The 26,458-nt window shown below is 42.3% G+C and overlaps 1 protein-coding gene across 1 annotated transcript in view; it reads right to left on the bottom strand.

Moving 5' to 3' along the window:
- MYO1D (myosin ID) overlaps positions 1-26,458 on the bottom strand; it is a 351,929-nt gene that overhangs the window by 221,211 nt on the left and 104,260 nt on the right. Inside the window, exons 7-14 of the mRNA XM_039251930.1 lie at positions 24,335-24,451; positions 22,553-22,756; positions 19,158-19,303; positions 18,966-19,080; positions 14,126-14,296; positions 10,294-10,364; positions 6,817-6,891; positions 881-1,013 (exon numbers count right to left, since the gene is read on the bottom strand). Coding sequence (XP_039107861.1) covers positions 881-1,013; positions 6,817-6,891; positions 10,294-10,364; positions 14,126-14,296; positions 18,966-19,080; positions 19,158-19,303; positions 22,553-22,756; positions 24,335-24,451 — 1,032 coding nt within the window. The remainder of the gene's footprint in view (positions 1-880; positions 1,014-6,816; positions 6,892-10,293; positions 10,365-14,125; positions 14,297-18,965; positions 19,081-19,157; positions 19,304-22,552; positions 22,757-24,334; positions 24,452-26,458) is intronic.

The following is a 26,458-nucleotide window of genomic DNA, read 5'->3' as shown; positions in this document are numbered from 1 at the left end:
ACACATGAAAAGCACCAGAACAAAGAGAGAGGAGAAAAAGAAAGAACTAAAAATAATGAGCCCCAGAATGCCGCCTAATTTATCAAACTTATCAACAACAGCAGTTTGGGCTAGAAATCTGCTCTTTAATGAGGGGAAACAGACTAAAGTTATCAAACAGTATTAGACCTGAAAGGAACAATAAAAAGCAGAAGCAATGGTCAATAATACAACATTTTATTTCAACTATTTGCAACAGCTTAAGGACAACACTTAAATACTACACTTCCTCTTGAGATTCTAGCTGGTCATTTTATATATGGTCACGAGATACAGATGGCATATTACTATTTTTTTTAATCTTTATTTCCTTTGGGAGAGAAAGAGTGTGAGTGGGAGAGGGGCACAGAGAGAGAAGGAGAGTGACCTGAGCCCAAAGAGTAGGACATTCAACTGACAGAGCCACCCGGGTGCCCCTGGCATATTACTATTTAATTCAAGATTTTTTTTTAAGCCAAACCCTCTCTTCAGTATAGGACTGAAGCTCATTTTGTCAAGCACACACTCTACTTTAGTTATATACATATATTTTTTAAAGATCTCACAAAGAGTTTCCCTTTGTCAACAACAGAAAAAGCTCAAATTTAACAAAAAGCATTTCATCTGGCACACAAACAACTCTTTCACCCAGCCATGTTGAAAAAAAAAAACAGGGAGAAGAATTCTATTACAACATTCATTTTAAATACATATCCTTTGGCACGATTTATCATAATGACCTAAAAGTGAATCCTGCATCATTCTCTATAACATGTATCAAGAGGGAACCAATGACACCAAATGGTGCCGACTACCATCAAAAGTGGTGATAAAATGGATATGTAGAAAAGAAAATAATTACCTTTGATGCAAGGTTGTCCACCAAAGCAATCATAGAATTCTTAAACAAGGTGGCAGCAGTTAGAGGTCGCTTGGTTACCTCTGTAATACTCAGTTTGCCTTCGGGCCACATATTCTTCAGCACAGGATTTGAACTGAGAAGCACAGAAAGAGCAATGCGAATGTTACATTCAAATAAGCTGAACAGAACCTGCTAAGGGCTGCAACCTGGAGCCACAAGTGGACTGCACCCTGGGGCCACATGTGGACTGCACCCTGGAGTCACAAGTGGACTGCACCCTGGAGTCACAAGTGGACTGCAGACCAGAGTCACAAGGCCTACTTGGAAAAAAGAATCCATCCAGAAAATTATGCTGAGAAAGCGTAGTGGCAGATACCATATCACAGATGGAAAAGATGTGTCCAAACTATCCTGCATTTAAAAAATTCTTGGGGCACCTGGGTGATTCAGTTGGTTAAGTATCCTACTCTTGATTTCAGCTCAGGTCATGATCTCATGGTTTGTGGGTTCACGCCCTGTGTCAGGCTCTGCTGACAGGAGCCTGCTTGGGATATTCTCTCTCTCTCTCTCTCTCTCTCTCTCTGTCTACCCTGACCCTCTCTCCCTCCCTCCCCAAATAAATATGTAAACTTAAAGAAAAAAGAGATTCTTGGGGCACCTGGCTGGCTCAGCTGTGGAACATGTGACTCGATCCTGGGGGTCATGAGTTCAAGCCCCATGTTGGGTGCAGAGATTACTTAAATAAATAGACTTCAAAAAGTTCTTTAAGCTTCTTAAAGTGATATCTATATTATCATTACCTAGGATCCTCAAATGATTAACACATTTCTTACTATACATAAAATCCAAAGATTTGGGTGGTCCCTGGAGGAGGACAAGCCATTAGTGAAAACCGATACGCAATGTGGCATGGCAGAAAACACGGGCGCGAAAGCAGCTTCTTGTCGTAAGAAACTCACACAGAATAGATAACATGACAAAAAGCCAGCTCCCTCTAACAAGACAGACAGGAATATAAAAGAACCATGTATACACTGCCATCTAGTAAGTCCCTCACTGCAGCTGAATCTGCGCACTCATTTATTGACAGTTACAGTATTTTATCGATGTGACACTAAGAGCGTTGCCATCCAATTCCTATGGTGTACTTCAGGCCAGTTTCAAGGCTAAAAATTATACAGAAATCATTAGTTAGCTCTGTGGACTTATTTTCTAAAACATGCATGGTGGTCTCAACTCCGATTTGCTTCCTGTTTCATTTTGGGTGCCTTTGATTTTAAAGTAACTGGAACTTAAAATGCTACTTCCTAAAAACTTTCCTCCTTCCTTCCCTCCTCCCTTCCTCTCTTCTTTCCCTCACTCCCTCCCTCCTTCCTTCCTTCCTTTCTGTCCTTCCCTCCCTCCTTCCTCTCTCCCTTCCTTCCTTCTTTCCCTCCCTTCTTTCTCTTCCTAACCCCTTCCTTACTTTCTTCTTTCTTTCCCCCTCCTTTCCTTCTTTCCTCCCCTCCTCCCTCTCTCTCTCCTATCTGTGCACAGTTGACACATGACGTTACATCAGCTGCAGGTGTACAACACAGTGACTCCACATCTCTACATGTTATGCAGCCGTCACCACAAGTAGCTACCATTTGTCACCCTACAATGCTATTTGTCAGAAATCTTTTTTTTTTTTTTTTTTTTTTTTAATACTTGGGGGCTGAGAAGAGAGAGAAAGGACTCAGCAAGGACATTCTCTGCTACCTGCTAACTGTATTTACTACGGCCATCGCTTTGCCCGCTGTTCTTTCCCTGGTGTAAAACTGAGAAAACTGAGGTGGCTCCCCAAATACCTAGTAGCCTTCTGCACGAAGAGGCTCAAAATAACAGCTGTGAGATGCTAGAAAAAATGCCCAGAGAGCAGAGAAGATAAATGGGGGGCTGAAGACTGACCACGTCTGTGCAGAGCGGTACTTCCACCCCTCACTGCTGCCAGCGAGTGGTGCTGACTACCATTGGAAACGGCGCTAAAACAGTCCCATGATCTGTGTGTGGCTCAGGGACCCCGTTTTACTCCTTTCTGCTCCTAGTCCCTAGTTTTCCAGTGATGCACGCAACCATCACGTTATAGCATAAAGGCATACTGTTTTTCCCAAAATCTTCCATTCTTGTCTTTAGCAGAGAGAGAATTTAAGGCAATGGTTTTCAACCATTAGCGCAGAGGGGGCCTGGATGTCTCCCTGACACTTACTAAATAGAATTTCCAGAAAGTAGAACATGTGTCCTTTGAAAATTCTGATGCAGACCAAAGACTGAAGATCACAGACTTTGGGTCCATGCAGTTTCTGCCCCAAATTCCACCTTACTCACTGTTGGCCATACTGAGAGATTATTCCCATATTACTTTGTAAATGGAGGGAAGGGAGAAGGTTGGAAATGAAGGTAATGAGATGTTTATTACAATTACTAATAAATAACAGAATTCATACATAGTGAATCAAGAGATCCATACAGTCATTCTAAAGAGAAAAAACTTTTCAGGCCAGTAAGTCATGAATGTAATATTAAAATAGTTTTCAAACATCTAAAAGAACCCTTTTCTTAAAAGGAAATCTTATTTATCCAGAAACCCAGCAGGTTTAAGAGAGAAGACAGAACTCACGTGGCTTAGTAGTGAGATAGTAAAGAGTGAAGTCTGTGCACCTGGCATGTCAGCTGCTCGCCCCTTTCCTCTCCATTTACACACACAAGCAAGTAAGCATTATGGATTCTATGGGTAATACATTTCACTTTCAATTAATAAACTAGAATTCTCACTGCTATCTGACTCCCCAAGCAGGTTTTCTAATAGGGGAGAACAGCCTGTTATACCAATGCAGATACTCCATTCCATGTGACGGTCAGATTTTTCACTGGAAATAAACCCACACACAGCTTTGTTTCTACATTAATCCTGTGAGCCTGGGATTATGTGAGCACACCACTAGAAGATGGAGCTGTTCACACTGAGCTGGACCTGTGGGGGCCCGAATAAATTCATGAAGGTAATGAATGCTGGGGTGCCTGGGTGGCTCAGTCGGTGGAGCGTCCGATTTTGGCTCAGGTCATGATCTCGCCATTCGCGAGTTTGAGTCCCACATCAGGCTCTGTGCTGACAGCTCTGAGCCTGGAGCCTGCTTCAGATTCTGTGTCTCCGTCTCTCTCGGCCCCTCCCTTGCACTCTGACTCTCTCTCTCTCTCTCAAAAATAAATAAACATTAAAAAAAAAAAAAGAAATAAAGGTAACAAATGCCACCTTCTATAGCCTCTTGCTACACAGCCTGACTGCCTTCCCCTGGCAACACACGCTGATATTGCCACTGGCAGACGAAGGCCATTTTTCCAATTTGATTTTGCCATTACCTACACAGAGCAATGCCAGACTGTGTCATTTGTCCCTCAAAATGGGTGCATTTTATCTGAGAGTTCAAGCACTGGAACTCCTTTCTGAAAGTCCCTTCTCCCCATGACCAGTTCTTACACAGAACCCTCTCGCGTTCCCATGTCTCTATAACTTTCTGGTGCTGAGAGCTTCATCGCTTGGTGGCTTCATCATCCATACGGACTAACCATTTAATAGCAAAACTTCTTGAAAGAACCATTTAAACACAATGTCTCTACATTCTCACTGTCCATATTCTCTGGAGCCCACTTCAATCAGACATTTGTTTTCACGACTCTGCTGAGACCAGGGCTGTCAAGGGTCTGACTGACCTTCACGTCAGCAAATCCCATGGTTAATCTTGGCCCTCACATCATTTTGCTTTTGATTGTATTTCACACAGCTTATAATTTTTTCTTAAAGCACTTTTTGGGGCACCTGGGTGGCTCAGATGATTAAGCATCTGACTCCTGATTTCAGGTCATCATCTCACAGTTCACGGGATTGAGCCCTGTGTTGGGCTCTGCATTGACAGTGTGGAGCCTGCTTGGGATTCTCTCTCTCTACCCCTCCCCTGCTCTCCCTCTCAAAATAAATATTTTAGAAAATCACTTTTTCTTTTGGCTTGGCCTCTGTGACACTAGATTCTGATTTTCTTCCTACTTCACTGGCAGCCCTGTCTCCTCTGCTAGTTCCTTCCTTTTTGCTTGACTCTGAATGCTGGAGAGTGTCCGGGATTAGTCTTTTTGACTTCTTCTCTTCTATTCATCTGTGCTCACCCTCATTAATCTTATGGCTTTAAATACTGTCAACAGACTAGTGACCATGAATTTATATCTCCAATTCCTCCTGTACCACAAGTTCCAGATGCAGACCTGCAATTGTCTAACTGGCATTTCCAGTGGAATGTCCAACATTATAATACGTCCAAGACAATACGCTGATCTCTCCCACCCAGTCAGCCCCTCCCATGGTCTTCCCCACCTCAAGCATCCCTTCCCCATTGCTCAGGCGTCATCTCAGATTTCTTTTTTCTGTCTCACACCACACATCCTATCCATCAGCATATCTTGTTGGCCTCACTTTTTGTCTGAATTACTAAACTAGTCTATTTGGTCTCTTCATTTCTACTCTTGCCCTTTATAGTATGTGTTTTACATAGTAGCCCTAGTGAATTCTTTAAAATATAAATCGTGCTCTGTCATAAATTCCAATGACTTCTCTTCCTACTTCATCCTTACCTTGGCTCACAGACTCTTCATGATCTGCGCCCCGCTGACCTTCTTAAATTCATTCCGTATTACTCTCCCCACCTGACATTCTGCTTTTGGCAGCACTAGCCTGTTCTCAAGATACCCATGCTCACTCCCACCTTGGCGCCTTGGCACTGGCTGCTCTCTGCCTGGAATGCTCTCCTCCACCACGTGTTTGTGGCTTACTCCCTTACTTCATTCAGGTCTCTGCTCAAAAGTCACATATTTTTTTAATGTTTATTTATTTGAGAGAGAGAGAGAAAGGGCATGAGTGGGGTAGGGGCAGAGAGAGAGGGAGAGAGAGAATCCCAAGTCAGTTCTGTGCTGTCAGTGAAGAGCCCAATGCAGGGCTCAATCTCATGAACCATGAGATCATGACCTGAGCCAAAACCCAGAGTTGGACGCTTAACTGACTGAGCCACCAGGCGTCCCAAAAGTCACCTCTTTTAAGAAGCCTTTTCTGACCACTCTTCTCGATAATGCCTCCCTTGCCCCTCCTTGTCTGTAACCTTCAGTCTCCTACCTACTTTATTTTTCCTCATGGCAACTTGTCACTACCGGGGAGTTATTTTCTTACATAAGTGGTCACCTCTGCTGGAGTAGAAGATCCATGCGAGCAGGGACAGAGCCTAAATTTTCTCACAGCTGGACTTCAGGGCACAGAAGAATGGATGGCTCACAGATGTGCAGCACATGTTTGACGGTCTCCTGACCAACTGACTACATAGATTTAGTCAATGAGGGACTACGTACCCCTAGTTCCAAAGAAGAAACTGGCTAAGCACCTCTCCGTCCTTATGGGCCTCTTTGCAAGGCATTCGTACTGGGTTTGAACTTACTATCCTTTGCCTGGTCTCACTTAGCCACATCTTTTCCACATTTTCTTGGACTGTGAAAAGGTTCTGTCCATCCAGATTCGGTCAACACTGATACCAGATATTAAAGTGGTCACTTAGTTGGCGGCAAAGGCACTACCATGGGAATCTGCCACTGGCCTACCTTGGGAACACTGGTAGGGGTGCCAGATGGATGGCAGTAGGGGACAGAAAAGCTGAGGCAACCCAATGGAAATCAAGGAAAATCCTATTAGCAGCAGGGTCCTGCCCTAAATCTATAATCATAAAGTAATATATTATGTCACTCATTCATTATGATCAAATAGAACCAGAAAATTTGCCAGAAGCTTTAAACAATTGTCACATAAAAGTGATCATGTACATACATATTATGTAATATATATGTCAAAGACCTTAATGGAAAGATAGTTAATAAAATTTTAATCCTACCTGTTATACATGAGGCGCTTGAAATCTTGAAACAAAGTGTCTTTATTTTTGTCAATAAATCCAATGACTGAATAGCTAAAAGAGAAAAACACACACACACACACACAGAAAACATGCATTATTCCCCAAGCAAGAGTCACATTTAAGCTTTTCTACAAATCTACAGGCCTTTCCACTGATAATGATGCAACCAGTTATCTGTAGAGCAGATACCATCCATTTTGTTCTGTGTTTAAAAATATCAGATTTACCTACTAAGTAGAGAGCATATTGTTTCTATTTCTCAAAAGGAGGGCAAACATCAGTACCGCCATTATGGTTAAGACTGCCATTTGCTACTGGTTTATTGCTTACCTCAGGTAGAGGACTCTTAAAAAGATAGCTGTGTTTATCATCCAGCACTGCTAAGATCAAAGCAAAACAGCAACAGACAGGAACTACTAGTCTCTTCCGGAGGGAGGTCAAGTGACTTGCCTAAGGTTCTCTCAGTGTATTCAGGGTGGGATAAAAGAATCCAAGGAGAACTGCAAAGGACGGTAAGATTTAGATAAGCAGAGGGGAAAGAGGCTGGGGGATCACACAGGGAAGCAGAGCAGGTGGAGGGGGAGCAGCAGGCACATGCATGGAGACTTGGGAGAAAACCAGGCGGGACAGCGCTCATGGTCCAGAGGAGGGACGGTGCAAGGTACTGAGGGTCCACATAAATTTGAGTTGGTGACGGAGGGATAGGAGCTGCTCTGTTGCAGTGGTGGGTGTGGACTCCAAGGGCAGCAAGGGTGGTAGTGGGGTCAGAAAAGTAATAATGGAGGACTCAGGGTGATGAGGACAGCGGCTCCAGGGTGGGGCAAATAGGAACTCTGGATGCACCCGCTCCCAACGGCTCTACCCTGTTGCTTGTCTGTATTTTCCTCCGTAACTATCATAACAATGTAGATAATTCTCAGATGTCTAACCCAGACCCCTCACTGATGTTCCTGCCTCACATATTTGATTCTCTAAGAAGATTCCTCCAGGCTGCACTGTCCATAGGAGCTTCAAGGTCACCAGGTCCAAAACGACTTCCTGCCTCCCGCATCCTAGATCTGCTTCCTAAGACCTTCTGAAACCCTGAAGCCACCTGACTCTATCTAGAGTCTAACCTGCAACATTCAAACTTCAAAGTCCTTATTTTGGCCTTTACAACTCATTATGATTTGATCTCAATCTACTTTTCCAGGCGTTTCTACTTTATGCTACAAAAAGGACACAGTCCACTTAAATGGACCTAGTTACTATTTCCTGAATATTTCTAGCACCCTTCCCACTGCTCCCTTTAAAAATAATTCCTACCATCTAGGAACTAGCTACCATCAGCCTTCCTGGGTTTATCACACAGAAGTATTACATCATGTGCTTATTCTAAATTCTAACAATACTGTTATTAGTCACGTGATTATTTTAGACCATCTTTTACTGTCCTGATGAACGCATGTAAATGTGTGCATATATATGTATATGCATACTTATGGGTATAAACACACACACACACACAACCATATATGTACATATGCATTTTACATGGGAAGCTCTTCGTGGGCAGACACCAGACAATACATTGTGCACACAGGGGATCTCCAGTAAGAATCTAGAAAAGGACTGAAGGGCTGAAAGAGAGAAGGGGAAGTCTGAGGCATTGAACATCCTCAAAAGGGTCGGCTAGCATTCAGGCTAGGAGTTTAGAAACTTAGTTACTGTCTCAGCTATGCCATAAACTTGAAGTGTGACCTTGGGTAAAAATTTACGGAAGTAAAGACTTTACCTAAGTCTTTTAATCTGTAAATCAAAGGGGGCAGACTATCTGGCCAGCTCCGCTTTCATGCTTCTGAACTGTATGAAAGTGTCCTATAAGTGAGGCCTGCATTTTCAGCAGGAGATGTCTGTACAGTGCTGGATCCTCCTTCTTAGTATTCTGGAACCTGGGAACAGGACCAGAAAAAGTGGGAAATTCCAGCCACTATTCCAGCCCTAATGGCTAGTTTGACAGATGGGGTGATAATCTTGAGCCATATTATTTTATGATTCAGAGTTTTAATTTAAATCAGGAACAGCTATTAAAATTTCTTCAAATGTCTTTTTGGCATTTGTAGAGATGATCATTTGACTTTTTGCTGTGTAATCTCCTCCTGTAATGGGTTATGATGAGAATTCCTAATGTATAAAATGAGGATGAAGGAAAAGAGGAACCTTAAAACAATAACAAGGTAAGAGGCAGTGTTTAGCAGACAAAGCATTCTGAGTGGAGTAGGCTGAAGAATGTCTCCCCACCCCCCACCCCCTGCTCCCCGGGAAAGACATTCTTGTCAAAATCCCTGGATCCTGTGAATGTGACCTTATACTATGACAAAAGGCATGATGATGTTAAGGATCTTGAGAGAAGTGTATCCGGTATTACCCAGGTGGGCCCTAAATGTCATCACAATTGTAGTTTTAGCATAGAGGCCGAGGGAGATTTAACAGAGACATGCTGAAGAGAAGGCAGCACTGTGACCACGGAGGCAGAGACTGGAGAGATGCAGCCATAAGCCACTAGAAGCTAGCAGAGGCGAGGGACAATCCTCCCCCAGAACTCCCGCACGTGGCCCTGCACCTGGAGTCCGATTTCTGCCTCGAGAATCAGGAAAGGATGCATTGTTCTCTCTTGTTAAGCCACCCGTTGGTTACAGCAGCCCCAGGGAACTCAAAGGCCAAGGTGGTTATATTTTTAGTCATATTTTTTTTTTTTATCAATGTCTACTTTTCTTACACTGTGACCAGGAAAGGTGGCTTATGAGAGTTTTCCTTTTCCAATTTGAAAAATAGTACAGCAAAACTAGTTTTCCTGTAGTTATCCAATTGCTTATAGTTCTTCACACACAATGGTGGCTCTTGGCTCTGGACTGCTCTCCCTTCTCCCTGCTCCCTTCCTAACTCTTGCCCCTGACTAAGGCTCTCACTTTTAGGACTCAGCTTGGATAGCACTTCCTCCACCCAAACCCCTCTACACTCTGCACTGGCTTAATTATTTCTCTTCCATGTTTCTGTAAGTCCTGTGCCTCTCAAGTTTGACCCTTCTCACTCTTTGTTATAGTGACTTGTGGTATCTGCTTGTACCCTCCAGTGAACTGTTAGCTTCTCCAGAAAAAGACCCATCTTGTCCATCTTTCTATCCTAGTTTTTAACATTCTTCCATGATTTATTTATTCATCAGCTGATCTGAGTGGCAAGTATGCCAGAACTGTGTGTGGCCGCCATGGTGTGTGTTCAAGAAATGTTTGAAAAACAGGGAATGAATGAAGCTACGCCATTTTTTTTTAAGTGAGGAGATGAAAATATATTGGCCTATGAAATGACAGAAAAATGCAAATAAATAGGGAAACAGTTTTAATTTTCTCTGGTTATATTTTCTGAAATGAAGCTGCATGCCAGTCATCGTGTCAGGTACTAATGTAAGATACTCACACTACATCACCCGCATAATGTCGAATTCGAAAGTCTCGATCAAACTCCAGGATTTTGTCTGAGGCACAGAGCTAAGAAATCAATAGAAAGATTATTGTGAATACAGCTATTTTCACTTTCCTAAACATATGTTCCAGTTTCATATAAGATGATGATAGTATCACAAATCAGGATACCATTATGAATGAGATAATGTCCTACTGGGTGGGGCTTATGTGACAAAGCCTTCAAGCTTTCACTGGAAATCCACATAGCTGGACTTCATTTCCCAGCCACCCTTGCAGCTGGATACAGCCAAGTGGCCAAGTGCTGGACAATGGATGGTGAGTGGAAAAGAAGTACAGCTGCGTCAGGCCAAAGCTGGTAAGAAGTGGGTGATCCTCTCTGCACTTCCTTTTTCCCTCCCATTAGCTGGATGCAGAGAAGATAGTGCTGACGGGATGGAAGAGCCGGAAAACGGAAGAAGTCCAGGACCCTGGTGAAGAAACGGACTTCTACGGTCTCTGATGCTGAAATCTTGGCTGCTGACTGAACGTGGCCTAGCCTATCTGGACAGTCTCTTTCTCTTCTACACTCCACTTAAGGAGCACAACACGGAGGGCTTGCTGTCTGCTAAGCATATACATCTCAGTCAGTCCTCACAACTGATAAAGTAACTAAGTATTACAAGCTCTCTTTTACGTACTAAGGCCCAAGTCACATAGCTTGTAAGGATTCTTGGGACCAGATGCGATGTCTGTGCTCTCCCATGTACACAACGGGCAGGCTAACCTGTGTTTTGCTAAGCTGGGACTCAAGTTCAGGTCTATCATTTCAAAGAAGATCAACTTCCTGCAGCTCTTTTTCATGGAAGAGGAATACCTTCCGGACCAGCAGTTTTTATATAGTCTGGTGGTCTGCATAGCTTTCTGTAATTTTCCTTGTTATAGTAACACCCAGCCTTCTTTGCCTTGTGAAGATCACTTGACATCCTACAGGTTCGGGAGCAGATATCCAAGAACCCATAAAACACTGAGTGCAGTTACGTACAAAAACTTAAGTTGCAGTGTGGTGGCTTCTATACTGGACTAGTAAAGGAATAATTAGTTTATTAGTTAGACAAATGAATAATTACAGGAGATGAGAGATTTCCAAGGTTCAAATCTTGGCTTTACCAGATACTTGCTCTATGTCCTTTAATAAATAATTTTTAACTTAACTTTTTAAATTTAATAATTTATAAGTGGTTAATTTTATAATTTTAAACTTTAATAATTACTTATGTCAGAGAGTTGTTCTGAAGGTTAAATGATATATGGAGACCAAAGTATCTAACATACAGAGGGATCTCCAAAAAAACTGAATCCCTCTTTCCTTCTCTCTCTTGTTAACCATTTTACAAAATCTTTTTATTTATAAAATTCCTCATGGAAGAGGACCCAGGAGATGCCTACACTAACTGATTATTCTCACATCTGGATACCACAAAGTCTCAACCGATATGAACACAGATTTTAGATTTTTCTTTACTTTCTGAAAATAATAAGTTATGCACATAATTTAACTTTGCATGTTCACAATACTTTAAATAGTAATTTCATGGTTTACATGATCATTTACCTGTCTCTCCGTGATAACTTTAATGTCTAAGAAACACTTTAGCCCCTAAATAAACACAAGGCAGAAACTTCTTATTTCACATGCCAATAATTCAAGGTAACATGTAACCAATAGCAAATGATAACAACTGACAGTGTTCAGGAGAACAGTATTATTTAATAGAAAGGTTCATAGTGATGAAAATCTCCTGAATGCTTGGTTATTTCTTTTCTTTCCCTCATTAGGGCAATAATCCCAGAAATTAACACATTTTAAAGGTCTAATATCTCAAGACTTGTCTGGGGGACGACAAGTCCTAGAGGAAGGAGCTACCTGGTTTGAGAGTCAGAGAAACCTGGGTTTCCACATTTAAAGGGAAAAAAAAAAGGGTGCCTGGGTGACTCAGTTGGTTAAGTGTCTGACTCTTGGTTTCAGCTCAGGTCATGATCTCACAGTTCGGGAGTTTGGGCCCCACCTTGGGCTCTGTGCAGGCAGCTGCAGAGCCTGTTTGGGATTCTCTTTCTCCCTCTCTCTGCTCCTCTCCTGCTATCTCTCTCTCTCTCTCTCAAAAATAAACATGTTTTAAAAAATTAAAAAAAAGGAAAAAATAAAGAAAATTCCCATCTCCACAGAAAAACTACCATTTAGCAATTTCTTATTAAATCAGTGGCAATTGCTTAAAAGTACTATATGCATAGTTCCTAACTTAAGAATGAGATTATATTTCAAAATATTTGGTGAGCAAATTTAATTCAAGTTTATAAATGGTCAGGGCAAATCAAAATGAGGTGATTTCTCATATAAGATTCATAGTTAATTTATTTAAATAAAGTGGAGCTTTGCATGTTTTAGTTTTAAATTCAATATTCCATAAGATCTATTTGGTATAATCGTGACTGATTCAATTCAATTTTACAAACACTGATTATCTACCATCTGGTAGGCAGGATGTAGGTGAGTATCCAAACCTGAGTTGGGATTATGAAGGACGTAGGTAGCCTATCTCTCTAAGACAGGACATCTGCCCGTGGAACACCCTCTTTCAACAGATTGCTGTAAATACTGTAGGTTGCTCTTAACCTGGCTCATGGGTCTGTCCCCAGCACCCAGGATTACCCCTGGAAACAGCAAGTACTTGTGTTATATGTGGGAAATGACTGAAGGAACACCTTCAACCAGAACCCTCACATCAAGGTCAGACTATAGTATCTGACAGCTGACCAACTTGTAGTAGGGATCAAGTCAATTCTCAGTAACAGACCAAGAAGAATCTTTTAGAAATAAACGAGGCCTAACATAAATATCAGCCGGTAATCTATTTCTTGATGATTTGTGCTTTTATCTAGTTAATTGTGGATTCTTACTCTTCTGATTGCATGATTTCGAAGGGGACAAAGTCAGAAAATAGATTTATTTGTGCCAAAAAAAAAAGGCAGTGTGTCAAAGATTTACATGGAAATATGGAGGAGCTGAAGTGTTTGCTCCTTTCTGTATGGAAGTGATGGCGCACAGGGCCTGTTTCTACTTGAGTTTATGGCTGCTCGACAAGCCTGTATTTGTAGAGTGCCGGTGGACGTCCAGGAGGATGGTGTGCCCCTCCCAGGACAAATACTAAGGGCAAACAGTATCTGCGAGGCCTGGCACAAAGGTCTGATAAGCACAACTGCTACCGCCCATTACAGAAATGTCATCTGTTTAATGACATTTTTAGAATGTGAAAAATGGGGAGTTTAAAAGGATACCCATTCATTTAAGGGGACAAGTTCCCTTGGAAAAATGAGAATCACAGCTAGAATTCCTCTCATTTCAAGAAAGTCACATAGCCTGAAGAACTATGGCAGGGGACACATACTACATTTTATAACTGATGTCAGTAAAAAGTCAAGGACAAAAGCTGTTTTCAGTGCCTGAATTATCAGCTGCAGAAGCAAAATTCTAGCACATGAACAAGGCCTCTGTACCTATTGGTTATAAATGACATCATGCTTTCTAAAATCATGTTCATTTTTCCTATTTCTAGCAAATTGAATAGTCTGGAGCTCCCTCTCCTGGATATTATGATTTTTATCAATCTTGTCATCCCATAAACCAGAGAGGCAGAATTTATTTATAGCAATAAGTCACTTAATGGCTGCTTATGGCCTTTCTTGCTTAGTTGAGCAGACATTCTTTTAACCCAACATTTAAGACCAGTTAATTGTGTCAAACAGTGGGGAAAATCTTACACATCAAAAGGAGAGGAAGTTCTCATTACCTTTCGGCTGGAAAAATGGCCATGTTTGCCCAATTTGCTGTTAAGCGCTTCGAGGAACATTTCGTCGGTGACCTTGCCGACATTCATGCAGGCGTCGTCTAGGATTGCGATGATCCCCTTGTGCTGCTGCTCCACAAGGTCCACGATGATCTGATTGTTGAAGTAATCAATCTGCAGGGCACAGCAAGGAAGCAGGTCCAGAGGGAGCAGGGACAAGGACAGGCAAAACACTGACGCCTCCACTGGTTTCTGGAGTTCAAGTCACCCTACCTTGGTGTTACACACGTGAGCAGCATTAATGAGGTCTAATGCTAAAGTGAGCACATGTTCTATCAGAGGCTTATCTTTTAATGTCTTTGTTGACTCTGTCATGAAACACTTTGTGTTATGTGAGTATAAGCTCAAGGCAAAAATGATAAAGTTGATGATATTTCTCTTTTGTTTGAATCCTATGCCTAACTCTACCCCTTCATACTCTCAATCCCCTGACCTGTGTGTCATTATCCACAAGACCCACACTCCACTAAGGACCAACAAGTAACCTTAAAGTATTACTTGGCATGTAACTTCATGAGGTTGAGGTACCATGCACACAACTTGAATTTTTAGTCGTATGGCCCTAGATGACTAAAACTCAAGAGAATATCCTCTCTAGCTTCCCCAAAGTTAAAAAGCATTCATGAGTCTAACAGAGTTTTGATATTTCTCTGGGAAAAATATAAAAAATCTAACTCTGAGATGAACGTTTCTGCAAAAGTAAAGAATAAACTTTTTTGGGGCGCCTGGGTGGCTTAGTCGGTTAAGCGTCTGACTTTCGCTCAGGTCATGATCTCGCGGTTCGTGGGTTCGAGCCCCGTGTCGGGCTCTGTGCTGACTGCCAGCTCAGAGCCTGGAGCCTGTTTCAGTCTGTGACTCCCTCTCTCTCTGACCCTCCCCTGCTCACACTGTCTCTCTCTCTCTCTCCTAGAAATAAATAAAAAACATTAAAAAAAAAAAAAAAAAGAATAAACTTTTCAGGGGCCCTTGGGTAGCTTAATCAGCTAAGTGTCTGACTCTTGGTTTCGGCTCAGGTCATGATCTCACAGTTCATGGAATCAAGCCCTGCATCAGGCTCTGTGCTGACAGCATGGAGTTTGCTTGGGATTCTCTCTCCCTCACTCGCTGTTCCCCCCCACCCCCCAAAATAAATAAACATTAAAAAAAAAGAATAAGTTCCAAATAACATCTGCCTTTTCGGCAACTTCAATATACACAAAGTTTATCCAAAATTCTCCTGCTATACCTGTTTGCTCAGATGGTCTACAGAACACATCTCTCCACATGCACACCAGCCTAACTTAGGCTAGCTGTACATCATATGAAGATGGGCAGCCTGTTATCACACTTTAAGTCTTGTGTGCTCATGTGTCCCCCTCATTCAGGAGGTACCTAAACTTGAGTGTTGTCTCCATTACCTACTGTAAGATCTACACGTTCATTCATGATGGACTATTACAGTCGCACATGGATTCCTGCTCCAGCCGCTCATGCCAGCTGTCTGAGGGTTTCAGCTCTACAGCTACTCTTCCAAGTTCTCTTCTGTATCCATAGACTGAAAGTCTGCAGACTGGGTGGCTTCTACTCCCTCTTTTATATTTTCCGGGTTTGCTAAATCAGTGAGTCTCAGGAGGATGACTTCCCCCCAGGGGCACGTGCGTTGTCTGGGAATATTTTTGGTGGTCATGGCCACATGTGCCATGGAAAGAGGCCATTAAGCATCACAATGCACAGGACAACCCCCCAACAAAGATTTAGCTGGTCCAAAATGTCCATAGTACAGAGGTGGGGAAACCCCGGCCTAAATATTTACTTTTATTGTGGACATGTATTACATTTCCTAGTTAGGGAGAAAAGTTATTTCCATCTTTCTTTTTTTTTTTAACTTTTTTAAAAATTTTATTTTAATGTTTTTTTAATTTATTTCTGAGAGAGACAGCTCAGTGAGCAGGGGAGGGTCAGAGAGAGAGGGAGACACAGAATCTGAACCAGGCTCCAGGTTCTGAGCTGTCAGCACAGAGCCCGATGCGGGGCTCGAACCCACAAACCGTGAGATCATGACCTGAGCCGAAGTCGGACGCTTAACCGACTGAGCCAACCAGGTGCCCCTATTTCCATCTTTCAAAAAAAATATCGTTACTATTCTCAAAAAGCAGTAACTCTATATTAATTATTAGCTGAAGTCTTAGACTTTGGGAGTATGGAATTAAAGACTAAGTCTTCTGTCCCAGGGACAAAAGAATTAAGTCCTCTAAAGTTCCAACTGTATAACTAAAAGCGATTAGTCTTTGCTAACTTCAGTAACTTTTAGTTTGTAAGTTTAATGTTTACTTGAAACATGGCTTAAAGTCGTGGCTTCCAAACCAGGTTCTTCCACCAGCCTTGATTACCAGGAGGCTTCTTAGGGGGCAAGAAGAGATGTGATGAGGTAGCTCAGCAGCACAGAGGTCTCCCAGTCTCAGCCCAAAGAGAGCAGCTTTGTGTCTAACAGTCAAGATCTCTACAGCTAAAAATGACTTGTAAAGTACAGCACCAAAATCCTGTAAATGTCAGTTAGGGAGACAACCAAGCATTAGGGACCTTCTGATACAAGTCCACATGCCACTTCTGAAACAGTGGCAGAACAACACTGATCCTGAGACCATACAAGACTCCAGATCTAACAACTAAGGACATACACGGATCAGAGACATATATTAGATGGCACCTCGGGACTCCAGTGAGCAAAATCCAGTCTGTGGGAAGGTCTAGAGAACAAACAACTAGTTTTTTCATCAGAAGATCGGGGTGAAAAAAGAGATGGAGGAGTAAATCTACACATATGCGAGAGGCCTATCAACCAAGTGCAACATAAGAATCTTATTTGGATTCAAATTCAAACTGTAAAAACAAACCTGTAAAACAACTGAGGAAAAGTGAACACTGACTGGATATTTGATGATATTAAGGAATGACTACTACATTTTTCTACTTCGATAATAGTGCCATAGTTATGGTATTTGTACAAGGTTGTATCTTTCAGAGAAGCACATTGGAATATTTACAGATGAAACAATATGATGTCTGAAATTTGCTTCAAACTAATCTGGGGGTGGGTGGCTGGGTACAGATGACCCAAGACTGGCAACCCACTTATAAGTGTTATGGCGGGCGACTGGTCCATGGAGTTTATTATATTATGATCCCTGCTCTTATGGGTGTTTGAAATTTTCCATAATAAAAAACATTTAAAAAATCGATCACCGTGTTCAGAAATTGAGCTTTTTAAAGGAAATAATCACCCAGAATAGAGATTCTAATCTGGGGGGATCTGGCATGTAGGTTAGTACAGTAACAATTACCTTGGACTTAGCCTTGTGCTCCCTCTAGGACATTTATTTCCTGGTTTATTTTGCTAAGGATTTTTGCATTTTTAGGGCTTTTGCTCCTTTTTCAGATGTTTGGAATAGCCTACTACAACTGCTGACTTTTCTCCTTATCAGCTATGCCTGTGGAATTGGGACACCCCAATTATTAAAGGGTATTTTGGGCTTGTACCTCTGAATCACATCTAAATAACAAGTTTCATGATTAAATTTGCTATTAAAATCTAAGCTTTGGTTATAACTGTGTATTAAATTGTACACCAGGTCTGTTCTAAGAAAGCTGCCTCTAAACTTAATTGAATTACATCTTCAATGTGCTACGAGAGTTCACAGTGTAAATCAAAATTGTATGTAATCCTACTATAAAGTAATAATACACCTTTTGATTCATTTGTAAATCAGTAAAATTATACTAACAGAGCTGAACAAAAAATTTTTTATGGTATTCTGATGTTTAACACAGGATGAAGAGGCAAGTATGAAATCTGAGGCAGGGTACTATTAATTATACCACTGTCGCCCTTTCTGAATGGGAGGAGACAGGAAGTAGGAAGGTGGGAAGAAATATAAAAGTAACTTACATACAGCAATATCAAATAGCTTCTTACTATTAGATACTTAAAAAACACTGGCTGTATTGTCTGTTCTCTTTGGCAAGAGGATAAACACAGTTTTATAAACATGGAGACGTGTGGAAACTCAGAAGTTTTTGTCTTTTCTTTCAAATCTGTTCTCAAGATTGTTTACAAATACAAGTTTAAATGAAAAGTTTACGAGGTCTCATCCTGTCTTAAACAGGAGGTGTGATGGTAAGGAACAAGAGGGCCAAGGAAGCCACTCGATTTGGCTGTGAGCTCTGGGGGCCGTGTCCTGGGGCGGCCCTCACTGCACTGTTTGACAGGCAAGTGTCAGCACTCCCAAAGGGCCATGAGAAGGTGATGACAAGGTGTGACACGGAGGAAAGCCAATGGAGATGAATGTGAATGCAGGTGTGTTCCGGTACGGGTTTCAGAGAATAGAAACCATATTAACTGGAGACAGTAACAATGCCATTGAGATTACAGAGTAGAAATAAGAGGAGAAAGAAGAAGGAAAGAAGATAAACTAAATGTGGAAGCAAATCCAGCCAAATTAAGGCAAAAGGTCACTGTTCCCAGTGACTTCTGAATGACCCTGAACTCTGCTAGACAGATACAAACCAGAAAACCCGTGTGGCCTCAGCTAGAAAGTGCAAAGGGTGTAACTCAGCATTTCTCGGCACCGACAAGGCAGTCCGGCAAATGAGAGAAACTGCACCGTCACCCCTAAAGGTGGCTTGTAATTGTATATCCCCAAAAGGAAAGCTAATGTTTAGGTGTTGCACGTACTGGAGGAGATGAAAACAAAGCACCTAAACAGTAAGATCTGCCGTCACTGCCGCGACGGGAAGCACAACTCACGTGCTTCCAGGGGATTCCTTCCCGCTGGTACTCTTCCTGCTCTTGCTTCAGGACCAGCTGGATGAAGAGCTGCTGCAGCTTCTCGTTGCAGTAATTGATGCAGAACTGCTCGAAGCTGTAGGAAAAGAAGTCGATGAGGTTCTAAGAAGTAAAACGTAAACAACAGAGTTTTAAGTATCTTGTCCAGTTTACCTGTTGTTGTCAAAGATTTCAAAGCCGTAGATGTCCAGGACACCGATGACAGTGTTTTTCCCATGGACTGTGGTGTCGTAGTTCTTGACCTCAATAATGTCGTTGATGCGAGTAACAATCCAACAGAAAAGGCGCTCGTATATTGCCTGGAAGGAAAACGACATCATTAATTCCCAGGCCCCTCGTGGAACTGAGTCTTCTGTTTAGACCTGTGATAAGTTTTACTTTCCCATCTACCTTCTCCTTAACATCTAACGTAGCTGCTGTTACTCTAAACAGAAAAATTAGAAATGCACATCATCTGTTTAAAAAACTACATGATGAAAGGGCACCTGGGTGGCTCAGTCGGGTAAGTGTCCGACATCGGCTCAGGTCTTGGTATCTCGGTTCATGGATTCGAACCCCAAGTCGGGCTCTGTGCTGACAGCCCAGAGCCTAGAGCCTGCTTTGGATTCTGTGTCTCCCTGTCTCTCTGGCCTTCCCCTGCTCACACTCTTTCTACCTCCCTCAAAAATAAATAAAAACTATTAAAAAATTGTTTTAAATTAAAAAACTACATGATGTATGCAACACTAGAGTAAGTGGTTTGGGTTTTTAAAAGACTATTAACAGGCACGATGGTATTCCAACACCATTCCCAGGTGTGTCTCTGTGCCCGGCTATATCAATAATTTGCCTACTCCTTTATAGGATTTGTTTCATTGCTTTATTGTGAGTTTCATCAAGTATTAAAAAGTAGGGAACCAGGGTGCCTGGGTGGCTTGGTCTATTGAGAGTCCAACTCTTGATTTTGGCTCAGGTCATGATCCCTGAGTCATAGGATCAAGCCCCAGGTCAGGCTCCACACTGAGCATGGAGTCTGTTTTATATTCTCTCTCTCTCTCTCCCTCTACCCCTCTACCCTGCTCATGCATGCTTTCTCTCTCTCTCTCAAATTAAAAAAAGAAAAAGTGGGGAACCAATGAGTTAATATCTATGTTCCAGTAGAGCCCTATGGATTCTAAAAATATAAATATTGATTTATAATGCTACATAAAGATCTGGACCAAAGACTACAGTTTGAAGTCCTTGAGAATGAAACACATATCCAATACCCAAGGACACTCACGCCAAGATACACGTGGACAGAGGCACCACACACACACATGTACACGTCCTGATACAAACCCGCTCTGCAGTGCCATGTCTTTAGCAAACTCATCGTCAACAGCTCCTTCCAGCTACTCTCTCCACCTGTACTCATCAACACACACCGCCTCCATTCCTCGCCTCCCCTTTACTCTTTGATCCACTCCAGGATCTGCTGACCTCCCACCGCTCCCCTGAAATGGTTCACCAAGGACCCCAAGCACCTCAGTGCAGACACTTTCTTGTGCTTCTACATGGTTATTTTAGTCAGACACTCAGGGTCACTCCATCTGGTGTCCTACCCTCTTCTGGGAATATTTTCCTCTCTGGGATTTGTGACACCATACTACCTTAATTTCCCTGATTTCACTGGCTGCTGCTTCTTGGTGACTCTGGTAAGGTGTCCTCTACCTGGCCTCAGTCATCTCACTCGATACTAAACAATACTAATAACAGTAATATATAATAGTAACAGAACAATAGTAATATTATCCCAATGCGGATCTCTCCTCCAAGCGCCAGACTCGTGTGCTTGCCAGCCTCCCTGACAACACGCCTAGAGGTCTCACGGCCATCGCAGACACATGTACCACCAGACTCCTGATCTTCCCATCTCCGAAAACTCTTCCTACTCTACTTCTAGCCATGAACAAATGACACCAGAAATTTAAGAATTTATTCATTCATTTGTTCAACAAATATTTGCTGAGTACTTAACTACATGCAGGTCATTGAAGATACAGTACTAAACAAACATAAGCATGGTCTCAGTCTCCAAGGAGCGTAAGGAGTAGAAGGAAGGAAAGGATTTCTCTCTCTCTCTCTCTCTCTCTCCCCCTCAGGGTGAGTTGCGTGGGATCTGAGGATAATTTAACTTATTCAGGGTTCAGAAGCCAGGGAAAGCTTCTGAGAAAGTGGGCTGCGATCAGAAGGATAAGAGATTACTAGCAAAAGACAGGGAAAGAAAAGCAATCCAAGCAGGGGCAACAGCATGTGCCAAGGCCCTGAGGCTGGGAGGAGAAAGGGATAAAGACAACCTGCAATTCCTGAGTGCTGGAATGAAGAAAGGAGGCTGGGGTGTGGTATGGAAGGAGGAACGAGACATAGGCTGGAGCCAGATCACTTTAGGAATAATCCTTACTTTTATCATTCCCCAGACAAACAGGGGTTGTGGATTTTACATCCCAAATACAGCCCGTCTCAAATCATCCTCTTTTCCCCATTTCTATACTACCTGCCTTCGTCTCTCTCCTGGATGCTAAACTATCTCTGTAACGGTCTCCTCGTTTCCATCTCCAGCCCCCATACGATTCACCAAGCTCAAGCCAGAGCAATCATTTTAAACATGCAAACTTGCTGTCACTGCCTCTGCTTAGAATCCCCGACTCTCCACTGTACTCAGATAAATCCAAATTCCTCTCAAGACTAAACACCAAGCCTGAGACTTATAAGAGTAAAAACAGAACAGGCAGCAACCTAACCAACCAGTGAAAAAGAGAAAGAAAACAATGACATGTAAACTTGGGAACATAAAATATTTGCCATGCAAATAACAGACAAAGGGTTAAAGTTACATGCTCTTACAAAACTGGCAATAAAATGAGAGTGGCCCTGAAGAAAAATGTACAAAGGATATACCAGGAAATTCTCAGGATGGATTTAAATACCTTACAAAAAATATGGAAAGGTGTTCAAATATACCAGCAATAAAAATTAAAGTAACAATCAAGTTTTACTGTCTACCCATAAACTCAGTAAATTTAAAGTTTAAAATCAGTGTGTCCTTTGATCTGGTGAACTCCTTCCTGGGAGTCGGTCCAGTGGAAATAAAAGTGCTGGTGTGTAGAGATACACGCACAAGGATGTGGCAGCATTATTGGTCGTGGCAGAAAAAGGAAACAAGGTGAATGACGTAGGGGAGGATGGTTAATAATCATGGCGCCATCACCACACAGACATAAAAACAAGGGATGAGAACTCCATCGGGGAGCCTCACGGGGTCTTCGTCAGACACTGGATGAGCAAACAAAGTGCAGGGTGAGGAGAGGGCCCATCATGAGCTTCCCAGTCAGTGGGCTTCACTTTCCTCAGAACATGCCCTGAGAATGATGCTCACAGTCGGGGGGTCTTACTGAGACTGTGACGGCCCCAAAGCACCACGGTTTCCAAAAGCCTGAACCCACTTTCTAGGAACATCTGGATACATCCTCAAAGAAGTTCATGAAAACTGCAAGAGCAGGCCGCGAGAGCGCCCGTTAAAACCCCACCTTGGCGAAGGCGTCCCTGCCATAGCTCGCTTCCTGCTCTGTGTGCTGCTTGTCGATGATGTCCCGGCCTGTGGCCACTGTCCGGTAGAGGAGGGCTTTCTCAACCATGTCGGTCTTGGTGGAGAGCAATTCTGCTATGATAGATACAACCTTGCCATTTTCAATGAGGGGCGTGTCACCATCCACCACAAATTTTAAATTTCCCTAAAAACAAAACAAAATAAAACCAGACACACCATTTCCAGCCCGATTCTGAAACATTACATCAGGGCTATATTTGCCAATTCAAGATGAAATTCAACATGACCTAGCTTGTAGCACGGATTTTCCTAAATACGTTACACACATATAAAAATCTAGCGCTTCATTCATTGCTCTTCTCCTGACACCCATCTATCTTTTCATTTTCAGTATAGTTTCTGATGGATAGAGGTTTTTATATCAAATACACAGCCTTTCCCCTTACATTTAAGCTTCTAACTCACTTAGAATTCATGTTGTTGTGTAGCACAAGGAATTGAACTTTATTTTTTCAGATGGTTAATTAGTTGCTCCAATATTATTTATTGAATGAACAGTTAAACTTTTCCTGCTGATTAAAAATGTCACCTGTATTATATATTAAATTCCCCCCTCCAAATTTCTAAGTCTATTTATACTTTATTTACTCAATAAGCAATAGTTATCAACCATCTACCAACTGTCCAGAGCATCAATCAATCTTTAATTAACCTGATGATATATTTGTGCAATAAGTTTTAAAGTACTGTCGCTTATACTATCATTTTAAATCTGGTAGAATTCATCATGTCCCCTCTCCTCCCTTCCCCCTACCTTTCTACTCTTCTTTAGTACATTTATTTGATCTTCTTACATGTTTATTGTTCTGGGTAAACTCTAGAGTCGTTATGTACTTAAAAATAAAATCACTGTTTGGCTTCTGAAGGTTATTGCTGCATCTTATTTATAAACTGGTTGAAAGAATGGGACAATTAATAATGTTAAAGTCTTCCTAGTTAGGGACATTTCTTTAAGATAACAGTTACATTGCCCTATAATATTTTTCATATGGGTTCCGCACATTTCATTAGAAGTTAAGTCTTGCCATGTTAAAGTAAAAGGTAATTTTTATCCCAGATTTGAATCCATGTTGTCCCTGATTTTTTCTAAGGTTCCATGTTCATTACATTTTCAACATCTACAATTACACAAACAGTGCTGAAAGACATCTGACACACGGACCCCCATGTCTTTGGAGTTTGCCAAGGTGTCGGAGAAAACGACTGGCCCAGGAGCCGGCCAACCTGGTCTGCAGCGCTGGCCACCATGACCTGGCTGTGCCTTTGAGCCAGACATGCCACCTGTTAGGGCTCACTTCCCAACACGAAAATGAGATGATCAAAATTCCAGTGCTGATGATTTAGGATTCTATGTCTCAAGTGCTTTTAGAAATCTATTCTGTTCAAAAGTGTTTAGCTCATACCACTGGTAGTCACATGATTAGTGAATATGTTGATCTTTGGAATTAAACAGTTCACAATCTGATATGCCAGTAAGACAATTAACTAAAGCTAAGTTTTAAAACCTACAGTGTTTAGAAAATCTCTCATAATAGTATAAAATGATGGAGAGAACCACAGATACAGCAATCTCTTCAAAACGTGAGAGAGATTTTCTTCATATAGATTACTTTTTAAATCTACAGGGAAAAGTGAAAATCTTCCTCAAGAGCCTCCTGTTACCACAGGGAGGCAATATACTCTGAAAGGTGTCTCTACTCACCAAGTGAAGAATGGCAGCCAAAATTTTATACGCTGTTTGAATCTCCTCAGGTTTGAAGCCAATTACTTTCATGGCTTCAGCTACTACTTTGAATTCTGCAGCGTCATTGATGGAAGACTGGGAATGAAAATGGAGAAGTTAGGTCATCGACATTTTAGAGGAGCATTAAAATCTAACAATTATGAGACTAACAGTCAAGTTTAGCCAAGGTCTTAATGCTGTTGTAGTAATTCGGCGAGTACCTTGAGGAAAATAAAAATTATTTCAGGGATAGAAACATCACTCAGCACATACAATGTCCACTTGTGTGTGAGATGGCCACCATCATGCAAAATAAGCATCACAGACTTTTCTGGAACCTTCAGGCAGGGAGCAAATCCTGAGCTGACTTGCAGAAGCTGACTGCTACTCTGTCACGAGTGAAGAAAACATGGGACGTGGACTCACACATGGAAATACCAACCGTGGGAGCCTCCAAGACATATGCCTGGCTATTGTTACCTGTGGCTTTTTATTCCAGAATTAGCCTTCTTGTACAGGCTGGGAATAACACCTACTCTCTTGAAGGCTTTTTATTTCCCAGGTGGGGAAAAGCAGGCCTCCCAAAGCAAAGTGGCCTGCCTTAATCATTCAACACGCTATTAAATATTCTGGGATCACAACCACTTTTTCACAAACACGCAGTGCATCAGATCTTCTAACTGATTGGCAGGGGGTGCTATAGATTGGATGTTTGTATCCCTCCAAAATTCCTATGCTGAAATCCTGACTCCCCTCACCCTCCAAATGTGATTGAAATTAGGAAGTAGGACCTTTGGGAAATAATTAGGTCACAAGGGTGGAGCCGTATGGATCAATAAATGGTATCAGTGCCATTACAAGAGGACCCGGAGATTCCTGGTCCCTTCTGCTCTGTAAGGACACTGAGAAGGCCCCATATATAAACCAGGAAGGAGGCCCTCACCAAATCTGCAGGTGCCTCAACCTTGAACTTCCCAGCATCTAGAACAGTGAAAAATAAACATTTGTTGTATAAAAGCTACCCAATTTTTGGCATTTTTGTTGTAGCAGCCCAATTAGAATAAGACAGGGGTTCAAAGATGAATCACCAGCCTTGAGGAACTGCAGCCATCAGGCCAGAAATACAAACACGTCAACAAAAATTCACAGTGAAGCGATGGGTAATTGCCCATCTCAAAAGCAGCAGCTCCAGAGGGCCTAAGCCTGACTGGTCCTCTCCTTGGTGGGGAGGGGTGTTCTGCAGCAACATCAAGGGGCTGGCCTGATGCTTGTCTTGTGAGAAGGGGTGCGGAAAGGGGCCCCTGTGCCTGATGAGCACATGTTCCTCTAGTACCTAGGACACAGCCAGGCAAGTTCCTCCACCTCCCTGGTTCTCTGACCTTGGGCAAGATACTTATCCTCATCGAGTCTCAATTTCCTTATGATGAAATGGGCATAATGATGCATTTCTCACAGGGCTGTTGTGAGAACTGAATTAGAATTATGGAAGATGCCTCCTTATAGTTGCCAGCACATAAAAAGCAATTGACAAGTATCAGATATTAGTATTATTAGAAGCTGCAACTGTGCTAGAATTGCACAGAAACTAGAAAAGTCTAAATGCCCTGCTTCGGGAAGTGTGGGCTGCTAGCGCCCTGATGGGTACATGTCTCCCCAAGTACACGTGTCCTTCAGGACCGGTGTCCCCACAGCCTCGGGGAGTAAATCTTCACTGGTGTAAACTAATCCCAGTGACAGGTGACTTCATAGCCACGGGCTTGTGATGCTATTCTGAGGTTTCCCTAGCTAACACGGGACGTAAGCCCAGAACATTTCCTAGGCCTGTGGCTCCCGGAACTCTTGCTACTGCTCTGGGACCACGAGGACAATCAGCCCATGCACACACTCAAATGCAGGGAGGGGGGAAGAGCATGAAGGTGAAGAAATGACATCCTGATCCCCACTGATGTTGCGAAGGTATTAAATTAACCAACTCTGGAACTGTCAGGGCTTCTCGTTGCAGGAGATAATTAAGTTCCTCATTGTTTGTGGGGGCTTTTAATTGGGTTTTATCTTCCCTTCAACCCAAAGTATCTTTAATAAAAAACGGTTCCTATATTTTAG

The sequence above is a fragment of the Hyaena hyaena genome, unplaced genomic scaffold (genome assembly GCF_003009895.1).
Source record: "Hyaena hyaena isolate Hyena2069 unplaced genomic scaffold, ASM300989v1 scaffold_10, whole genome shotgun sequence".
NCBI classification, from domain to species: Eukaryota; Metazoa; Chordata; class Mammalia; order Carnivora; family Hyaenidae; genus Hyaena; species Hyaena hyaena.
The sequence above is the reverse complement of the archived record's forward strand: the minus strand, read 5'-3'. Positions and strand labels throughout refer to the sequence as shown.